The 19183-nt window shown below is 40.3% G+C and overlaps 1 protein-coding gene across 5 annotated transcripts in view; it reads left to right on the top strand.

Moving 5' to 3' along the window:
* The window catches only part of kiaa0930 (KIAA0930 ortholog), a 101160-nt gene that overhangs the window by 50766 nt on the left and 31211 nt on the right, over positions 1–19183 (top strand). For 4 of the 5 annotated variants that reach the window (XM_043709231.1, XM_043709229.1, XM_043709230.1 and 1 more), the window contains exons 2-3: positions 8546–8694; positions 14774–14878. In XM_043709231.1, the coding sequence (XP_043565166.1) occupies positions 8546–8694; positions 14774–14878 (254 nt within the window). The remainder of the gene's footprint in view (positions 1–8545; positions 8695–14773; positions 14879–19183) is intronic. The other variant, XM_043709232.1, reaches the window with a different exon arrangement.

Raw genomic sequence — 19183 nt, 5'->3', positions numbered from 1 at the left:
ATATTCTGATTTATTACTTTTTTATTGTCTCCTGCAGAAGTAACTGTAATATGTGTTTCACACATGTAAGTTGACTCAACACAAAAAGGACTGTTCCTCAATTTGCAAGTACTTAATATAGTGATACAATCTACTTGATTCAAAACTAGAGCTCATTAATTACACCTACCAGTTTTGCAATTTGCATCCAGCTCTGAGTTAATAGCCATTTACAGTTGCTAAGGCTCAATTTATTGTACTAAAAAGCATTAAATATAATATTTAACACTCTAGGATAAATTGTATTGGAATGAATGCAAAATCTGCCAATAACAGGATTTTTGTATTTTTAATTTTTACACTTTTTAAATGCCTATTTCTTGGGTTGGTGCAGTAATATGAGATCACAAAGGCCATTCCTGCATCTTGCAGTGGCATGGGATCTTTGCATGTCTTGAAGGTGCTCAACAAGTCAATTGTTGTCTTCATGCTACATGCAAAGTTTCAGTCATCAATAATGACCCACTGCTGCGGGTTTGATCGATATCTATCTGAGGTTGATCCTGTGTTTACCAGGTTCTCAGAAGGCTGGGTGTCCTGAGTGAATACTGGTGACGTGTGAAATCATCAAACCAATTCAGCATTTCTGAGGGAGGGCCACTGGACCCAAAATATTAGCTCTGTTTTCTCTCTGCAGATGCTGCCAGATCTGCTGAGATTTTCCAGCAATTGGTTTTTTGTGTGTCAGATTTCCAGCATCCACAGTTCTTGCAGTTTTTTTAACCAGTCCCACAGTTACTGAAAGTGAACTGAAATTGTGGATTGCACATTTGAGTCAACATATTACCATATTTAATTTTAGAGTCAACACATTTTAGGAAGTGTATTATGAAATTTAATTTGCATGTGTTCCTGTTATCATTGGTGAAAAGCCGATGTGTGCAATAAATGAATGGCAAGCCAGCAACACTTCCAAACGTGGCAAGCTTTCATTGTGTTGAGAGCAGTCCTCATGTATAATATGTTGATTTAAGCTATTTTAGGATTTCGACTATGGTTGGAAGGCTCATAAACATCTTGCTCCAAAAGCTAGGGTTGAATTCCTTTTCTCCATACAGACCGTGTGCCCTGAGTAGAAGTCCGTGTAAGATGAAGTCCAGAGCCATTACTTTCTATAACGTCTCTTGAGTTTTATTCCTCAAAGTTAAATCATTATTTAATCACATGTAATATTCTTACTCCTATCCGGTCTTTCTTCCCCTTCCCTCCAAAAATGTCTGTCACAAATACCAAATTCCAGGAAATTTGCACTATTCTACACTATTGGGGAGACGATGGCCTACAGGTCCAGTGCTGGTCGGAGGAGGCAGAGGATCAACTCTGGTGCTGTCTGGAATTGGCTGATTGGGCCATGTTCAAACAATCCGCAGGTACGCCACCACCATCTCAGACTTTATCAGCAAGTATGTGGGGGCTGCATACCGAGAAAGTTAATCTGGGTGTTCCCAGCAGGAAACGCTAGATGAATCAGGACATAGAGGGCAAAAGTGAGGACTGCAGATGCTGGAAACCAGAGTTTAGATTAGAGTGGTGCTGGAAAAGCACAGCAGGTCAGGCAGCATCTGAGGGGCATCCTGCTCCTTGGATGCTGCCTGACCTGCTGTGCTTTTCTGGCACCACTCTAATCTAAACTCCAGGACATACAGAATCTGTTAGAAACCATGAGAGGCCTTCAGATCAGGAGATCCACTCAAGTATAAGGAATTCAAGTATGACCTTCACAGAGCCATTAAGATAGCCAAGGACCAATATCGATCCAAACTAGAGACCCAGACAGACACCCGGCGACTATGGCAAGGACTGAATGACACCACCGGTTCTAAAAAGAGACAGTGCAAGATAGCAGACAAAGACGCATCCCTCCCAGATCATCTCAACACCTTCTATGCTCGTTTTGAGCAGAATTTCGGTGGAGAGGTAACACCCATTCTGACAACTCCTAATGAACCTATCCCAACAGTCACTGCATCAGAGGTCAAATCAGTTTTCCTTTTGTGTGAATCCAAGGAAAACGATGGGACCAGACGGAGTACCAGGCCGTGCACTCGGAGCATGCGCAGATCAACTGGCAGAGGTCTTCTTGGACATCTTCACCCTCTCCCTGCAACAGGCCACTGTCCCTGCCTGTTTCAAGAGGGCCATCCCTGCACCTAAGAAGGCTCATGCAGCCTGTCTCAATGACTACCGACCAGTGGCCCTAACCTCGGTGGTCATGAAGTGCTTTCAAAGGCTGGTCATGGCATTAATTAACTCCAGCCTCCCCACTACTCTTGACCCACTCCAATTTGCCTATCGGACCAACAGATCCATGTCAGGTGCCATATCACTTGCCCTTCGCTCCTCCCTAGAACATCTTGACACCAAGAACAGCCAAGTAAGAATCCTACTCCTTGACAACAGTTCAGCCTTCAATACTATTATCCCCTCGAGACTGATTACTAAATTTAGTGAATTCAGATTAAGCCCCACTCTCTGCAACCGGATTCTCAGTTTCCTGACCCACAGGCCACAATCAGTGAAAGTTGCTGCCCAATATTTCATCCTCACTAACGCTTAACACTGGAGCTCCCCCAGAGGTGTGGACTCAGGCCCCTGCTGTACTCACTGTATACACACAACTGCATCGCCAAATAACATTTAGAAGGACGCTGATGACACCACCATAGTCGGTCGAATCTCGGCTGGTGGTGATAGACTACAGGCGGGAGGTGGAAGACCTGGAAAAATGGTGCACTGAGAACAACCTAGCTCTCAATGCCGGCCAAACCAAGGAATTAGTTATTGACATTCAGCGGGATGTTACTCGTGCTCCCCTACACATTTAACAGCGCAGAGGTGGAACGAGTGGAGAGTGTCAAGCTCCTGGGAGTGGTCATCCACAACAAGCTTTCTTTGGATTCTTCATGTGGAACCGTTGGTTACAAAGGCCCAACAACGTCTCTTCTTCCTCCAGGTAGCTGAGAAAATTTGGCATGATGGCGAATACCCTTGTCAACTTTTTATAGGTGTGCCATCGAGAGCATTCTGTCTGGATATATCACTACCTGGTGTGGCAACTGTACCATTCACGATCGGAGACAGTTACAGAGACTGGTGACCAGAGAGTGGCAGACAATCAAAAAGGCCAATCTCCAACAACCTAGCTCTCAATGCCGGCCAAACCAAGGAACTAGTTATTGACATTCAGCGGGATGTTACTCGTGCTCCCCTACACATTTAACAGCACAGAGGTGGAACGAGTGGAGAGTGTCAAGCTCCTGGGAGTGGTCATCCACAACAAGCTTTCTTTGGATTCCTCATGTGGAACCGTTGGTTACAAAGGCCCAACAACATCTCCTCTTCCTCCCAGGTAGCTGAGAAAATTTGGCATGATGGCGAATACCCTTGTCAACTTTTTATAGGTATGCCATCGAGAGCATTCTGTCTGGATATATCACTACCTGGTGTGGCAACTGTACCATTCACGATCGGAGACAGTTACAGAGACTGGTGACCAGAGAGTGGCAGACAATCAAAAAGGCCAATCTCCCAGACCCACTGTCAAGGAAAGGCTGCCAGCATTCTCAAAGATCCATCCTGCCCTGGCAATGTTATTCTACAACCTGTACCATCGGGGAGAAAGTACAGATGCCTGAACACACACACACCAACTGGTTTTGAAACAGTTTCTACCCTACTACTGTTAGAATACTGAATGGACTTTCAACTCTTAACATTTGCCTGTACCTGTGTTTTTGTTTTTGCCGCTTTTAACCTATTATTTACTATCTATGCTATTTAACTGTGATCTGCCTGTACTGCTCGCAAGAAGATGATTTTCAATGTGCCTTGGTATACATGACAATAAATTCAATTCAATACTGTTAATCCAGAGATACAGGTAATGTTCTGGGAGCCTGGGTTCGAATCCTGCCTTGGCAGATGGTGGAATTTAAATTCAAGTTTAAAAAATCTGGAACTAAGGGTCTAATGATGACAATGAAGTCATTGTCAATTGTCAGAATAACCAGCCAGTTCAGTAATGGCCTCTTAGGGAAAGAAATTGCCATCCTTACCTGTGACTCCAGGTCCACAGTAATGTGGTTGACTCTTAGCTGCCCTCAGGGTAACTAGGGAGGGGCAAGCCTAACCAGGGATACCCTCATCACAGGAATAAATTTTATATAAAAAAAACACACTTTTTGGATTTTAAAGAATGGTAGGTCTCTCTTGAGGACAGTTGATCCTGCTTCTGATCTGTTGGTATTCTCTACTGGAAGATAATTTTGCCTCCTAGCTATCCTTCTCAGAGGATATTGTTAATTGTCCGTTACCTTTTGAATCTTCAAGAATTTCTTTCCGGAAAGACAGCTGCTCTGTTGAGCTAAGTACTTCCTTCCTTGCAATATCCTGGCTTTCTGGACTAGGCAATCTCTGTCTAATTGGAAGATTTTGTTGCCTTTTTTTGTTTACATTATCCTGGATAATTGAGTGGTTTTGTTGTCTTGACCATGTCCTGAATCAGTGACCTATTGGTCTGGTTGCCATGGAATCAGATGCATCGAACCTCCCTAGAGTTGTTGCTCAGGCTGCAAGCCTTCAGCTGCCCACTGTCACTGTTCGACTGGTGGAAAAAAAACTTTTATCAGACACTCAGCTCCTGAAAGGTTACTGCTCACTCAGCACTCTCTCTCTCTCTCTCTGACATTGAGTCCTCTGTTTTTATAAAGCAGAGGATTGAACATATTTACCAGTCCTGTGAGATCTGTGACTTCCTCCTTGGTTAATATTATTAACTTATGTGAGTGATCTCAATGGATTCTTTCTTTTTGGATTTGTCTGTGAAACTGGGAAGGTCTATGAACCCATCTTCTAGTTGTCCCTGAATGGGTTGGTCAATAATGATTTGTGTTTGGAGGGGGGATTGGACAGCTGTTTGCTTCTGGACCAGTTGCTCTTCAGGAGGATCGCAATCTCCTCGAACTCTTTTCATGAAGGTCGAGACCTGCATGAAGGCTCTGAAGTGAAATTAAATAATTGTGAACTGTATATTTTCCACAGTTCTGCATGGCATAGTAGCATAACTTGTGGAGTTCACAACTTCAGGTAGTTACTTCATGAACACCATGCAGTCTTATTTCTGTGAGCTTTAACACCTCCAGCCATAGTAAATGGTTTGATAGGACTGTAACATTTTGTTCCTGTATCAAGCCTTGTATGAACAGAGAAGAGTCCTAATGGATTCAAACGTTAACTGTTTCTATTTCCAGGCCTGCTGAATTTCTTTTATTTCAGATTTCCACCAGTTGCAGTATTTTGCTTTAATCAAAATCAACAGGACCTCCCCAATTGTAGAAATATTCTGTTTCTTCTGGCTCATCAGGATTGGTTAGTTCCCCTAGGAATCCCTCTGGTATCTTCTCCAATGATCTTTTTTCTAAAGAACGCAAATGTCCTTTTGTGTAGGCCTCTGAGTGACCACCAGTACTTGGGCTGTTCTGCGATTATGATCCCAATTCTGCATCTCATTTAGAGGAGGCATATAATTTTTCAAATGTAGTATTTCTTAGTAACAGCTGGACATGGTCTGTGCTTATGAGGCTTTGCTATCCTGCAGCACTGACTCTGGTCATTTGCATCAGATGTTTAACTAGTTTTCACTGTGGGCTCAGCTGGTCATGTGCCCATATCTTATTAAGTGAAGAGACTCTGCTCATTGAAGTATGGTTGTATTTTCTGCATCTGTCTGAGTGTTGTTGGTGTCTGCTTCCAGCACATTTTTGAATAGCTTTCTCCAAAGTTCTATTTGTTCTTGAGTTATTTACCAAAATCTCTTAGGACAGCTTCAAAAGTGTCTGCATGCTTTGGTGTTTTGAGGAGTAACATCCATAATTGGAAAATAATAGTGTATGAACTTGGTCAGCATCAGACTGTTTGTTTAATTTTGAAACAATGCTGTTCCTATGAACCTTTTGACTCTGTTTGAAGTCTAGACTTGAGTGCTGTGTGGTCCATTTCTGACATTTAATCTGCTAGGAAGTAGTTTATCTTTTCTTTCCTGTTGATGTGCTGATTAATCTTATTATTATAAAGATATTTTAAACCTTACCATTTCAATATTGATTCAAATCTGTTATTCTTTCAGCTTGGATTTCTATTTTAATCAATTCTGTTTTAAACTGAATGAATGTCAAGTTTGCTAGACTGTGCCTTGAGCAATATTGCAGGATATTCTCTTGCTAGTCTTTTTTTAAAATTTATTTTTAATACTCCTTTAAAAAGCTTTAAATTGTTACTACATATTGTATAATAAGTCATGGTTTTGCATTTAAAAATGTTTCTTTGTATTACTATACCTCTGCACTGATCACTGAGTTTTACCATGTATTTTAATGATCAACATGATGGCTTCCTGCTTTCTTGGGTTTGTACATCTTCTGCAGCTATGACAGTTTTCCTACTTTGTGCTGGGTAAAATAAATGAATTCCCACCAGTGAGGTCTACAACATTGCTGAAAAATGTGTTGCTGGAAAAGCGCAGCAGGTCAGGCAGCATCCAAGGAGCAGGAGAATCGACGTTTCGGGCATGAGCCCTTCTTCAGGTCTACGGCATTATCTACTTTGCTCTACACAAATATTACCATGTAGTTCTCTGGCTGCAGCTCTATAAATCTTCCCACTGAATCACTGCTTAATTACTGAGTTCTTGTCTATTTGAGTTTTAATTTTTCCTGGTTTTTCTTGTGCTAGATTCCTTTCACTAGATGCCTTTGAATTTCCTCACTATCAGCTATAATAAATTCTGAAGACTTGTCATTCTGTAAGCCTGGTCTAAGTTTATTTTAGGACCGTTTCATTGTGGAGCCTAATGTTGATGGCAGCTGTGATCATTCTGAGATGATACACTCTCTCTTATGCTCCCAGATCTTCCCTTTTTGGTCTTTGCACTATATTTGAAAAAGTTATTTCCTTATCCCATGGAGCTCTTTACTATTGGAGCTCTATTACTCCCTTAAAAAGCCTCCTTCACTAAGACTTCTATTTCATTAATATAGCTGGCTTTTCTTCCTTTTTCAGGCCCACTGTCTTGTCCTAGTATTTTTTAACCAGTTTCTGAATACAGTTTTGACTTTGAAGTGTTGATCTTGCCCTGTTGATTTTTGGAAGAAACGTGAGGACTGCAGATGCTGGAGCGTTGCAGTCGAAGAGTGTGACGCTGGAAAAGCACAGCCGGTCAGGCAGCATCCAAGGAACAGGAGAGTCGATGTTTCGAGCATAAGCTCTTCATCAGGAATGAGGGGCTTATGCTTGAAATGTCAACTTTCCTGCTTGGATGCTGCCTGACCAGCTGTGCTTTTCCAGTACCACACACTTTGACTTTGTTTTTGCTGTTTTCCAAAGCTGTTACTGTCTTGATGTCAGTCAAGAGCTGAAGTATAATTACCCATCATATTAAAGCAGTTCTACTCTTTAAAATGGTAAGCTTATATGCTTCCAATTCTTTTTTTTCAACTGGACCTCTCCTCATGTTGGCAGTCAAATCTGCAGCACTGCAGATCTATGTGGTATTTTTCCAAATGACCATAGCTGCTATATTTTGTGAAATTTGCCACCCCTCTCAGTATGTGGTACTAGGTCAGGGTTGTTTGAGGTAGTTTATTGCCACCAGTGCTCCCTAACTAGTAAACGGAGGCTACACCATTGTAGAATATATACAGAGAGACTGGGCTCCACGGGCTGTTCCCTGGGACACGCAAAGAGACAAACTGTGTCTGGAAAACCATCAACTTGCTGAAAGGTGCTCTTTGGTCTGCTTTGAAATTAGTTGGTCTTCCAGAACAAAGAGTTGACTCTGACTGGAACGATCCAAGGCCGAGGACTATATGCTGAGGGATGTACTGCAGCTTGGGGCAGCTGCTGCCAGATGCAGTGGGGAAAGACCACTGGGTTAAATGAGGGGCCTTTCAGCTATTGGATGTCAAATGCATGTAAATGTACTCTTGTATGTGTAAGAGTTGTCTTTGGTTTGTTTGGATAGAGTCAAACTCCAATATTTGTTTTCTTGATCTGCTATTGTACAAAATTGAACAGTTTGTGATTTTCTTTTGTGGGTGTGTATAAAATCTATGGAAGAGCACTGTTTTTAGATAAGATTTACTGCACAATAGCAATAAGTAAAACTACATCTGGTCAGACACAATTACTCAGACATTGGGGAGCTGATACAAATACATCTCCCCCTAAACCTAAGAGTAGAACTTGTCTCTGAGACTGGCTACACCTGTGCTATGAAGACACCATACAACACTAATATGAGCCACTTCAGAACCATTAGCTTGTACAGCAAATTTTGCTTATTAAACAAAACATGGACCTTTCGGTTGGTTTTGCCCACTGTCGAAAAGATTGAGAACTATGTATTCGATAGTGCTAACAGCGTTGAACAGCTGTTGGCAGAGGTTAATAGAACATTGGTTAAACATTTTGCCTATCAGATTTCCACTTAGAACATTTATTTGCTTACTAGGCTGTTTCAAAGATGACCGGATTGTCTTTTGGACCTGGATGTTTTCGACTTACTTCATGGAGAAATGGGCCTCGAGACAAGATGATATGTTGTTCTACGTACGTCGCAAGCTGACCTTTGTTGGTCCAGACAGCAGTGACGGCAAGCAGGTAGGCACAGGCGATGAAATTAAAGATGTTTCATGTTAGTTAGTTAGTCCATGTCTTGTTTTTCTGAGTTTTCAAATGACTTGCTGTTAATTGAACATTCAAATCTTTTGGCTTCCTTTCAGTTTTTATTAGTTGTTCCAATACCTTTTAAATGAATAAATATCAAGTAAGGAATGATTAAATAGAGAGCTTTCTAGGGAATCTTTTCCCTGGGTGTAATTTTTGTATTTGATCAATTTAATCTCCTCATGAAATTAAAACTTTTCATAAAAGCTAACGGGGAAGAAACTGTTACATTTTGTTTCGATATATTCAGATCAGTAGTTAGTTCACTTGGGGTCAGAGTCATTGTGGTGATTTTGGTGCTTCTTGCAAGGGGAATAGAATATAAAAATGCGAAGTTTCATAGAAGTTGTACAGGACCTGAAGCTTCTAGTTCAGAACAGGGACTGTGCCTGTAGCGGTACAAGACCTTCCATTCAGTGTAGTTTAAGTTGTTACATGATATGCCCACCCTCTTCTCTTTGGCAGAAAGCTAATAGGCATGTCACATGCAGACTAAGGTTCAACAGCAAGCTCCACCTAGCTCCCCACACCAAATGCTGAGCAGTCAGATCAGTCCAGACCTTGTTGAAAGATGGGCCATACATGCAGCAACATGGCTTTATTCTTGCATTGCTGCCCTAAACTAAAGTCAAACTGGAAGGTCCCAGACACACACTCTTCTTTGGAGTTCTTCATGGTGATAAAGATTAGATTACCTTATTATATTCACTCTCGTCAATGAATATCCTGAGTAAAAAGGTTTTTTTTTTGCCCTAAGTACACTTGTAGTTTGTCTTGTGGAAGGAATACATTATAAACTATAAAGTAAATTGGGCAGGACAATTCAGGTATATTTGACCATTGTTTGAGATTCCCTTTGCTTAGCTAATATTTGTCTGTGTAAGATGAACAAAAGCAATTTCCTTTCTCTTGTGATATTTCAGCAGAATGCCTGAATAGCATTTTAGCAACCACACTGCATTTCCACTCCATCTGAGATTTGAGGGTGCAGTTGAAAGAAAGCTGCTTAATGGGTATTAGATGGAAGGAAATCCTAATCCAACACCAGGCTGGCATTTCAAAGCTGTGCAACTTGTACAACTCCGGTCAGTTGTGTTTTCCTAAAGGAATTTCACAGCAATGGAATTGCTCTAGTTTTCTTTGCACACTTAGATTTTTTTCCTTTTTTTAAAAAAAGATGTTCTTCCACAATGTTCTTCACTTTCAAAGCTTAATCAACAATCTTGAGACACTCCTTAACACTGATATTTTTGATCAAGCTTCTGGTCAATAGTCTTGTATATTTTTGTGGCTTTATATCAAATTTTGTCCGATTATATCCTTCCAAAATGCATTACGACGTTTTACTATATTAAAGCTGCTCTATAAACATAGCTATAAATAACTCTCTCACACTGGCAGAATCACAGAATTGCAGATTTACAAAAGTCAGTCTGCCAACAGGATAAAGAAACTGACACTCCCTGTCATCTAGACTACATCTAAATGTAGCAGCATCCTTAATAACTTAAATGCAGCTCTCACATGGTTACTGTCCCTGTTACTTTCTTGGATAAAGGCAGCTTGATGAGCTGAATTGCTTTTTAAAAATATACTGTTTCTGCTGTTGGGCTCTTGGAAATAAGTGCAATGATGTGGTCAGCATACTTAATGATCGTATGTTGTGGTCATATCTGACAGTACAGACTCATTATTTGCAAAGGAATATTCCTCAAGTCTCTATTATCAGGAAATGATGTCCTTGTCATCCCAAAGATGAGGGAGTCCACTCTCCTCCTGCTATTCACTGTAAAATGACTGCTAATTGTGCTATGTTTTTACTTTTTTGAAAAATCAGTAATTCCTGAAAATTTCAGGACAATCTTGACAGATTGCCAATCTGATCGTATTGTTTTGATGCATGTAAATTCTGTACTGATTAAGATTAAAATGTTTGAGCACTTCTAATGTGATTTTTAAGAATTGCCTTCACTTAAATTTATTGAGCCATAAAGTAGAGTGGTTATCCCTGTCCTCCTCTTCCCAACCCCCCAAAATTGAATTTGATGGAAACGATCTGAATAGATTTGAGGCAAATTACAAGGTGCAGTGGAGCCAGTGATATCAGCATGTGCTGAGTCATGGAACACCATGGTATATCACACATGGAGCAGCAAACACAGCAATTTCAATACTGTATATTTGTGGGATGTTATACTGGATGATGGGAAAAGATCAGCAATTCAGGATTGTCTCATTTTTTTAAAAAAAAACCTCCAGAATGGTTTCTAATCTCTCTCTCTTCTACACCACTGCCACTTTGAATAGATTTTCACTCTTGATTTTTTTGCCTTTTGTTTTACACACAGTATTGTTACAGGTACAGCATCTTTAGCATAATGAGATTCCCTGGCTTTTCAAATTTTTGGGCACAGCTAGACAGCAAACAACATTAAATTTAAGGATCATCTTTTCTCCATACAGCTTCCTTTTAGGGAGTGCACCCACCCAATAAAAGCAAATTATTCAGTAGCATGGAGAATTCAACTCTCTGGTAATTGCCAAGGGATTATGTGCACTTGAATAATTATTCATGAGCTGTACTGTGGACATGGCTAAAGTTTTCTTTCTTGCAGATTTTAATTAGTTCTACTTTGAATAGTAATTATTTAGCACTGGACAACATGTACATTTCCTAGCAAATGTATTCAGACTTCAAATACAAATAATATGCTCAAAGATTTCTGTTTTTCTCATCAACTATTTTTGGCTACTAAATTATTTTCCAATTGAAGCAAATGATTGGTCACTTACTTCTGGTTATTCTTCTTGTTGATTTAACTGATGCAGTATGTTAATATCTTTTTAAGTAAAAAGAACATCAATCCATCAATGTGACTCATCAGTTCCACACACCAGCTGTATCTAAACTGGGATAGGCGTTTAAATGGTACTGAGGAGACTTAAGTGTTATGAAATTTAGAGTAATGAGATAAATCTACATTTTGTTGCAGATAACTATTAAGTGATGTTTGAATCTTGAAATCTAATTTTTTTAAAGAAAAGATAGCACAGCAGGTGACGTATAGCATGTTGGGGTCTGGTGATCCCCTGCATTACTCCATAGCAACCACATCAGCAGCTCAGCATTATTGAGCTGGAGTCATAACTTCAGACATTGCAATGTGTCATGGAGGGGGTTAAGTTATCTGGAGGTATTGTTCCAGGAGACATTCACACCCTTAAACTGGTTACTTCTGATTTGGTTTGTGGCTGTGGTGATTGAATAGGTTGCATGGATTATTTTGCCAAACCATGCAGTGAGGTATTTCTAGAGAGTTATTAGACCTATGACTGTAGATAGATGTGAAAATGTAAACTTTGCAGATTTATTTTGGTGCTTTGTTGTCTCAGCATCTTGCTATATACTAAGGGGAAGGGGGGGACCTCCATACGTGGAGGCAGAAGCTTCAACTCATGAGTTGGTTTTTCCAGAACCAGGCTGATTTGACCCAACGTGTTCACACCAATCATTAAATATCCATCCATTTTAATCTTGTTTACCAGCATTTGAGTCCGATCCCTGTATGCCATAGTGATTCAGGTTCATGTAAATGGTTCTTAAATGTCTTTAGGGTCCTGACCTCGGCCAACCTTTTAGGCAGTGAGTTTCAGATACCCACAACCCTGGAGTGAAATACTGTTGCCTTTTTTAAAACCTCTGAACTTGCTCCTCAGCTTGTTAAAACTATGCCCCCTGGTTATTGACCCTGCTACTAAGTGGAAACAGTTATCCTTACCTGTCCTGTCTATGCCCCTCAGAACTTTGTACATCTCAATCAGATTTCCCCACCTACTCCTTCCCAGCCTTCTCTATTCAAAGGGAAATAACCTCAGCCTATCGAGTCTCCCTTCATTGCTGAATTGCTCCAGCTCAGGCAACATCCTGGTGAATTTTTTCTACATCCTCTCTAATGCAATCATATCCTTCCTAGACTGCACACAGTACTCCAGCTGTGGCCCAACCAACATAACACAGTTTTATCATCATTCTATTTTTGCTCTTAGTTCCCTTTCTTCATTAAGGCATGGAATACATTGTGTATGCTCTTTTATTTTTAACCCTAACTCAGTCCTGCTGCCTTCAAGAGTCTATTGACGTGCATGTCTAGGTCCCTTTGACCCTGTGCGCTTCCTATGGTCCAACCATTGAATGTGTCCTTCCAAAAACATCACCTCTCACATCTGACCAGGCCATCTATACTGGTCCTGCTGCCTTCAAGAGTCTATTGACCTGCATGTCTAGGTCCCTTTCACCCTGTGCGCTTCCTATGGTCCAACCATTGAATGTGTCCTTCCAAAAACATCACCTCTCACATCTGACCAGGCCATCTATACTGTCTTGTAGTCTAATTCTTCCCTCCTTGCTGTTCCACACACCACCTATTCCTGTCTGCAGTGAACTTGCTGATCATACCCTCTACATTCATGTATAGATGTATGTATTAATGTACACAACAAATAGCCATTGGACACAGGCTTCCAGTCAGAAAAACTCCCTCTCACCATTACCCTCTGTTTCCTGCCACAAAGCCAATGTTCGATGCAATTTGCCAAATTGCCCTGGATCCCATGGGCTCTTAGCTTCCTAACTAGTCAGCTATGGGAGACCTTGTCAAAAGTCGTACTTGAAGTCCATGTCGACTACTGCACTACCCTTATCTGAGCACCCTGACAGTTCCTTTAAAAAAAATGCAATAAAAATTATTTAGAATAATTTGTGTACTAACCAAAGATCAAGTTACATCCTGACTGAAGTTTTTTTGTGCATGATTAGTACTAAAATGTCCTCATCACAATGAAGTATCTGTGGTAAACAAGCAGTATTTTTAGTGTAAATAGAGTAAGTTCCAAAGTCGCTGAACAATGAGGCAAGATAATACAGAACTGACTGAACCTGTGTAGGGAATACTACACCGTCAAGGTTAACTTGCTTTCCTTCCCTGTTTGGGAAAGAAAAGCCCACTAGCGTCTACGTTTTCCAAATAACCTTAGGACTTGGATTTTTTGCCACATTCATAAGTGGTCTGTGTATCAAAAGCACCAGTGTATACAAAGAATACAATACTTTTGTACAGTCATTAGAGAAAACTCGGTCCAACAGGTGCTTTGAACAACTCCTTACCTTTGTGTGATGATAAAACATGACTCTGAGGGTTCTAATCTATGTCCATGTGAGAAAAATACATTATAATCCTTAATCCAGACTTTGAATTGTTGGAGCCTAAGTGTACCTGGACCAAATTATTTCATGGTGAAACTATATAGTTTTGCTTTTAGTTAAAATAGTCAAAATAAAAAATTTAAACAGCACTGCTTTCTTTTCTGGACCTGTCTTGCTATCAGCCTGCCAATTGATGGAACAACACATCATTAATTATTTCTTTGTAATAACTCAATTCTCCTTTTATCAGGCCTTCATTCTCTTTGACCAAGTCGGGTAGAAGGAACATTAACTTCAGGTTTCGCTGTATAGCTGTATTTGACACCCCTAACATCCTGGACAGTCACTTCAGTCATTCCACAGTTATTATATATCTGTTCTCCTGGATTGTTGTACAAGTTTAATATTATCATTGCTCTTGCTTTCCATGCAAGCTCGAAGAAAGCTAAATGTTTTGCCTCTATGGCTACCTTTAATAGTCTCTATTATGCACAGCAAGGCCAATTCCTTTTTAATTTTACTATCGTAAGCTGAGTATACTTTCCCTATAGTTAGTGTTTTATTTCACAATATGCCACCTCTATTCCACATCTGTATTCCCACTGCTCCATCTTTTGCAACCACTGTGACAATTTTCTGTAACATCCATCTATTTGGAAACATCAGTAGAAAACCCAGAATGCTATGTGCAAAAAAAAAAAATGATTCTCTAAATTACCACAAATCAGTAACTTGACTGATCAGGATGATTCCATCTGGGAATATTAAATGACTGTGTTTTGGTTCTGTCTTCTCCTGTTGTGTTGTCAGGTTGAAGTTGAAGTTTACCGCCGAGATTCCAAAAAGCTGCCTGGTCTTGGTGATCCAGACATTGACTGGGAGGAGAGTGTTTACCTGAACCTGGTTTTACAAAAGGTACATTGAGACTGGATACTTCCTGAATGGTCATGCTCCGTCTTGAGGTGCTATACCCGATTTTGTTTCAGACTCATGACCACCAATATGTTATGGGTTTCAATGGTCTGACCGGTTGTATATTCTTATCTTTACTACTCTACGACTGTCAATTGATTAAAATATCTCTTAAATGCACTTAGAGTCATAGAGATGTACAACATGGAAATAGACCCTTCGGTCCAACCCATCCATGCCAACTAGATATCCTAACCCTGGATATTTATCCACCTTTTATGCATTTCAGACATCCAGCACTTCCTCCTGTGTGTAATATGGACATTTTGGAAGGTGTCACTATCTATTTCCCTACATTCTTTATCTTCCATATCCTTTTCCACAGTAAATACTGATGAAAAATACTCGTTTAGTATCCCCCCCCACTTTCTGCAGCTCCACACAAAAACCACCTTGCTGATCTTTGAGGGGCCCTATTCTCTCCCTAGTTACCCTTTTGTCCTTAATGTATTTGTAAAAACTCTTTGGATTCTCCTTAATTCTATTTGCCAAAGCTATCTCATGTCCCCTTTTTGCCCTCCTGATTTCCCTCTTAAGTATACTCCTACTTCCTTTATACTCTTAGGATTCACTCGATCTATCCTGTCTATACCTGACATATGCTTCCTTCTTTATCTTTAACCAAACCCTCAATTTCTTTAGTCATCCAGCATTCCTTATACCTACCAGCCTTTCCTTTCACCCTAACAGGAATATACTTTCTCTGGATTCTCGTTATCTCATTCCTGAAGGCTTCCCATTTTCCAGCCATCCTTTTTACTGGAGAACATCTGCCCCCAATCAGCTTTTGAAAGTTCTCGCCTAATACCGTCAAAATTCGCCTTTCTCCAATTTAGAACTTCAACTTTTCTATCTCTCTCTCTCTCTCTCTCTCTCTCTCTCTCTCCTGCAATAACCTCACCATGTGCTTCCTTTGTCTGTTCTTCTCCCTTTTAAAATGCTGTTGTTTTGACTTTTTCCCCCAAAGTAATTGTTGCTCCTGGAATTCGAGGAAGTTACCTCCAACACCTAAAACACCTCCAAAAAAGGAGCAGCTGTTACAGCCAGAAATTTTCCCTGTTCTCCATCTTGGATTACCCAGAATCCTCATTCATGGCTGGTTTTCTGCCTCTAGGCTTGACTAACTAAATGGAGTATTTGATGCAGGGAAGCAGGCAAAACGTAACTAAATTGTCAACCGTGTGGTGCAGACCATTGGGGAACTGGGGTGTTTCTAAACCTAGTGTCTAGGAAGGGGAAAGCTAACCAGGGTTTGACACTTGGAACTTGCATATTGAACAACAACTTTAAAAGTAACTAATTCCTGTCAAGCACATTGGGATGTCTTGAGGGTGTGATAAGGCAAGTTTCAGGTTTTCCTTTCCTGGTCACTCCTGCTGTACCTGCGCATATGGGAAATTTTAAATGAAAACTTGTTTGACTTCATCTGTCTATTGCAACAACTCAATAATGCATCATTTTCTACTCCCTGAATAGATGTTTTATTTACCAAATTATGTGAGCAGGAAGATATTTAGCATGAAATAAGCACCTTTCCGTTCCATACGACCTGAATCAACCAAACTGTAAATGTAATCATTGCACCCAAATTCTTCCTTGCTGCTTTGAGTTTCTTGTAGTTGGAATAAATTTCCCAAATCGTTAGCAGTTTTTCTATTACCCCAATTGCATTAGAGCTACAGCACCCTCTAGTGACGATTGAGTTTTCAGTTCTGAATCTGATTTATTGGCTATAAACCACTGGAGGAGGGGGAAGCTGGTGAGCGAAAACCTGAGTGAACAGGACATGCAACAGTCCGTGTTCCTAAACAAGCAGAATAAAAGTTTGTGAAATCTATCAAATCAATACTAAATCAGGTAGAGAAAAAGGATAGTGGAAAAGAAACATTGTTTTGTTGCAGTTTAAATCTCCAATAACAATTACAATCTGAGGCTCAACACTTGTACCTGTTAATTGCAGTGCCAAAAAAGTCATTTGACAATAATTAACACTTATGACATTGAAATGGCTGTGCAACATTGTGGGACTGGTTTAGTTTGTGTGCAGGGACAGCAGTACCAGTCGCAAGGCAATCGGAGATACCACCCTTACCAAGCTAACAACAAAGCAGTGCGATTCTTGAATTCCCATCTGCTGTCACCTTAAATTTGCAACACTATGCATGTATAATTGCTAATACCATTTATCTCTTCTTTTAACAATAGATTACAAGGCTTTTTTTCTGCAAAGGAAATGTCCAAATAGGCTTATGTAACTTTTTGGAAGACTTTTCCAATTAATCCCATAGCTCATTCCCACAGCCCTGTAAATGCTTGCCTGTCAAGTATATCCAATTTCCTTTCAAAAGCTATAATTGAATCTTTTGCTAGCACCCTTTCAAACAAATCTTTACAGATTATAATTTTGTAATTTAAAAAAAAATAAGTCCTTATTATCATTCTTTGGTCTTCTGTTAATTGTCATATTCTGGCTATTGATCCTCCTACCAGTGAAATAGCTTCCCTTATTTTTTTCTCACAATCCTTCACTATTTGAAAATTTGAATTAAATCTCTCCTTAACCTTTTGTTTCGAGCAGAGCAGTCCCAATTTCTCTGTTTTTCTTAGGATGAGAGGCTTGCCTCTACTTTTGTATCACTGCCCTAAATTCATGCTTTTTAAACAAAATCTTGATTAAAATACATTTTATTGTAATCCTATGGGGTTAACAGGAACTTGTGGTTTGTGTGGTGATGGGTATCTCTGCTATTATCATCATCTAGAGATTGAGTATTAGTGAGGAAACCTGAAATGTGGTTAACGAACCAGCAGTAGATTTTTTTATGGGTGGACTTATAATCATTAGAGTTCAGATACACATTAGTGACAGGGAACTTTGGCTCATGTAGGGTAACTCAACAGGCATGAGGTTTGATCACCAGTTCACAGGTTAGGAATTTAACCAGTGAGAAACCGTGAAACTAGATTTGTGTAATCTATCAAGTTAAGCTGAAGTGCAAAACTCAAATTTGTTTCTCTTATTAGATGTGTAGTGATGTTTACAGACCCTCTCTGCTGTCTGGCCTATATGTGAATTTTTATACTATTAGGGATGGCTTCACAGTTTTACACATTGCATCTCTAACAACACTTCTGGAGCTCAACATCATCCAGGACAACAGAGTATCCTATCCACCAACAATAAACAATGGCAGCACTCAGGAACTCCTCAAGATTCCTTCAACAGCATCTTCTAAAGCTACAGCCTCTTCCTCCTTATGAGAACAGCGTACCTCTGCGGGAATTCCTCCGGGCCATATCCTCAGTCAAACCACTTTCAGCTGCTTCATTAATCACCTCCCCTCCATTATAAAGGTCAGAAGTGGGAATGTTCACTGAACAACTTTCAGCACCACTTGCAACTCCTAAGAAACTGAAGCTGCATTTAGACACAGACTGCAAGATCTTGACCCTATCCAAAAATAGATTGACCAGTCACATTCATGCCATAGAAATGCCTGGCAATGATCATCATCAACAAGAGTGAATCTAACCATCATCCCTTGATGTTTGATAACATTATCATTGAATCTCCCACTGCCAACATCCTGGGGATTTACCATTGATCAGAAGTTGAGCTGGACTCGCCATATAAATATAGTGGCTACAAGAGCAGGTCAGAGGCTCTGAATCATGCAATGAATAACCAACATCCTGGCTCCCCAAAGTCTGTCGGCCATCTTCAAGACACAAGTCAGGAATGTGATGGAATACTCCCCACCTGCCAGGGGTGCAGCTCCAATAATACCCAAGAATCTTGCACCATCCTAGGACGAAGCAGCCCATTTGACTGGCACCACATCCACAAGCATCCACTCCCTCCACCAATGGTCAGTAGCAGCAGCTTGTACTATCTACAATATGCACTGCAGAAATTCATCAAGGCTCCTTAGACAGTACCTTCCAACCCATGAGCAGTTCTTCCATCCAGATGCACAAGGATAGCTCTCATTGTTTTATAAACTTCTGTCAGGTTGCCTCTCAACCTCCTAAGCTCCAGTGAAAAGAAGTCCCAAGCTATCCACCCTTTCTTTAACTCAAACCTTCCATACCCAGCAACATCCTGGTAAATCTCTTCTGAACCTTCTCCAGCTTAATATCCCTCCTGTTCTGGTCATTCAGTTACTGGACACATTATTCCAGAAGAGTGCTCACCAATATCCTGATGGAGTGTCGCTCCGAAAGCTAGTGTGCTTCCAATTAAACCTG

Source organism: Chiloscyllium plagiosum, chromosome 19 (assembly GCF_004010195.1).
Source record: "Chiloscyllium plagiosum isolate BGI_BamShark_2017 chromosome 19, ASM401019v2, whole genome shotgun sequence".
Lineage (NCBI taxonomy): Eukaryota > Metazoa > Chordata > Chondrichthyes > Orectolobiformes > Hemiscylliidae > Chiloscyllium > Chiloscyllium plagiosum.
Note: the sequence above shows the minus strand (reverse complement) of the source record. Positions and strands in the feature narration are given on the sequence as shown.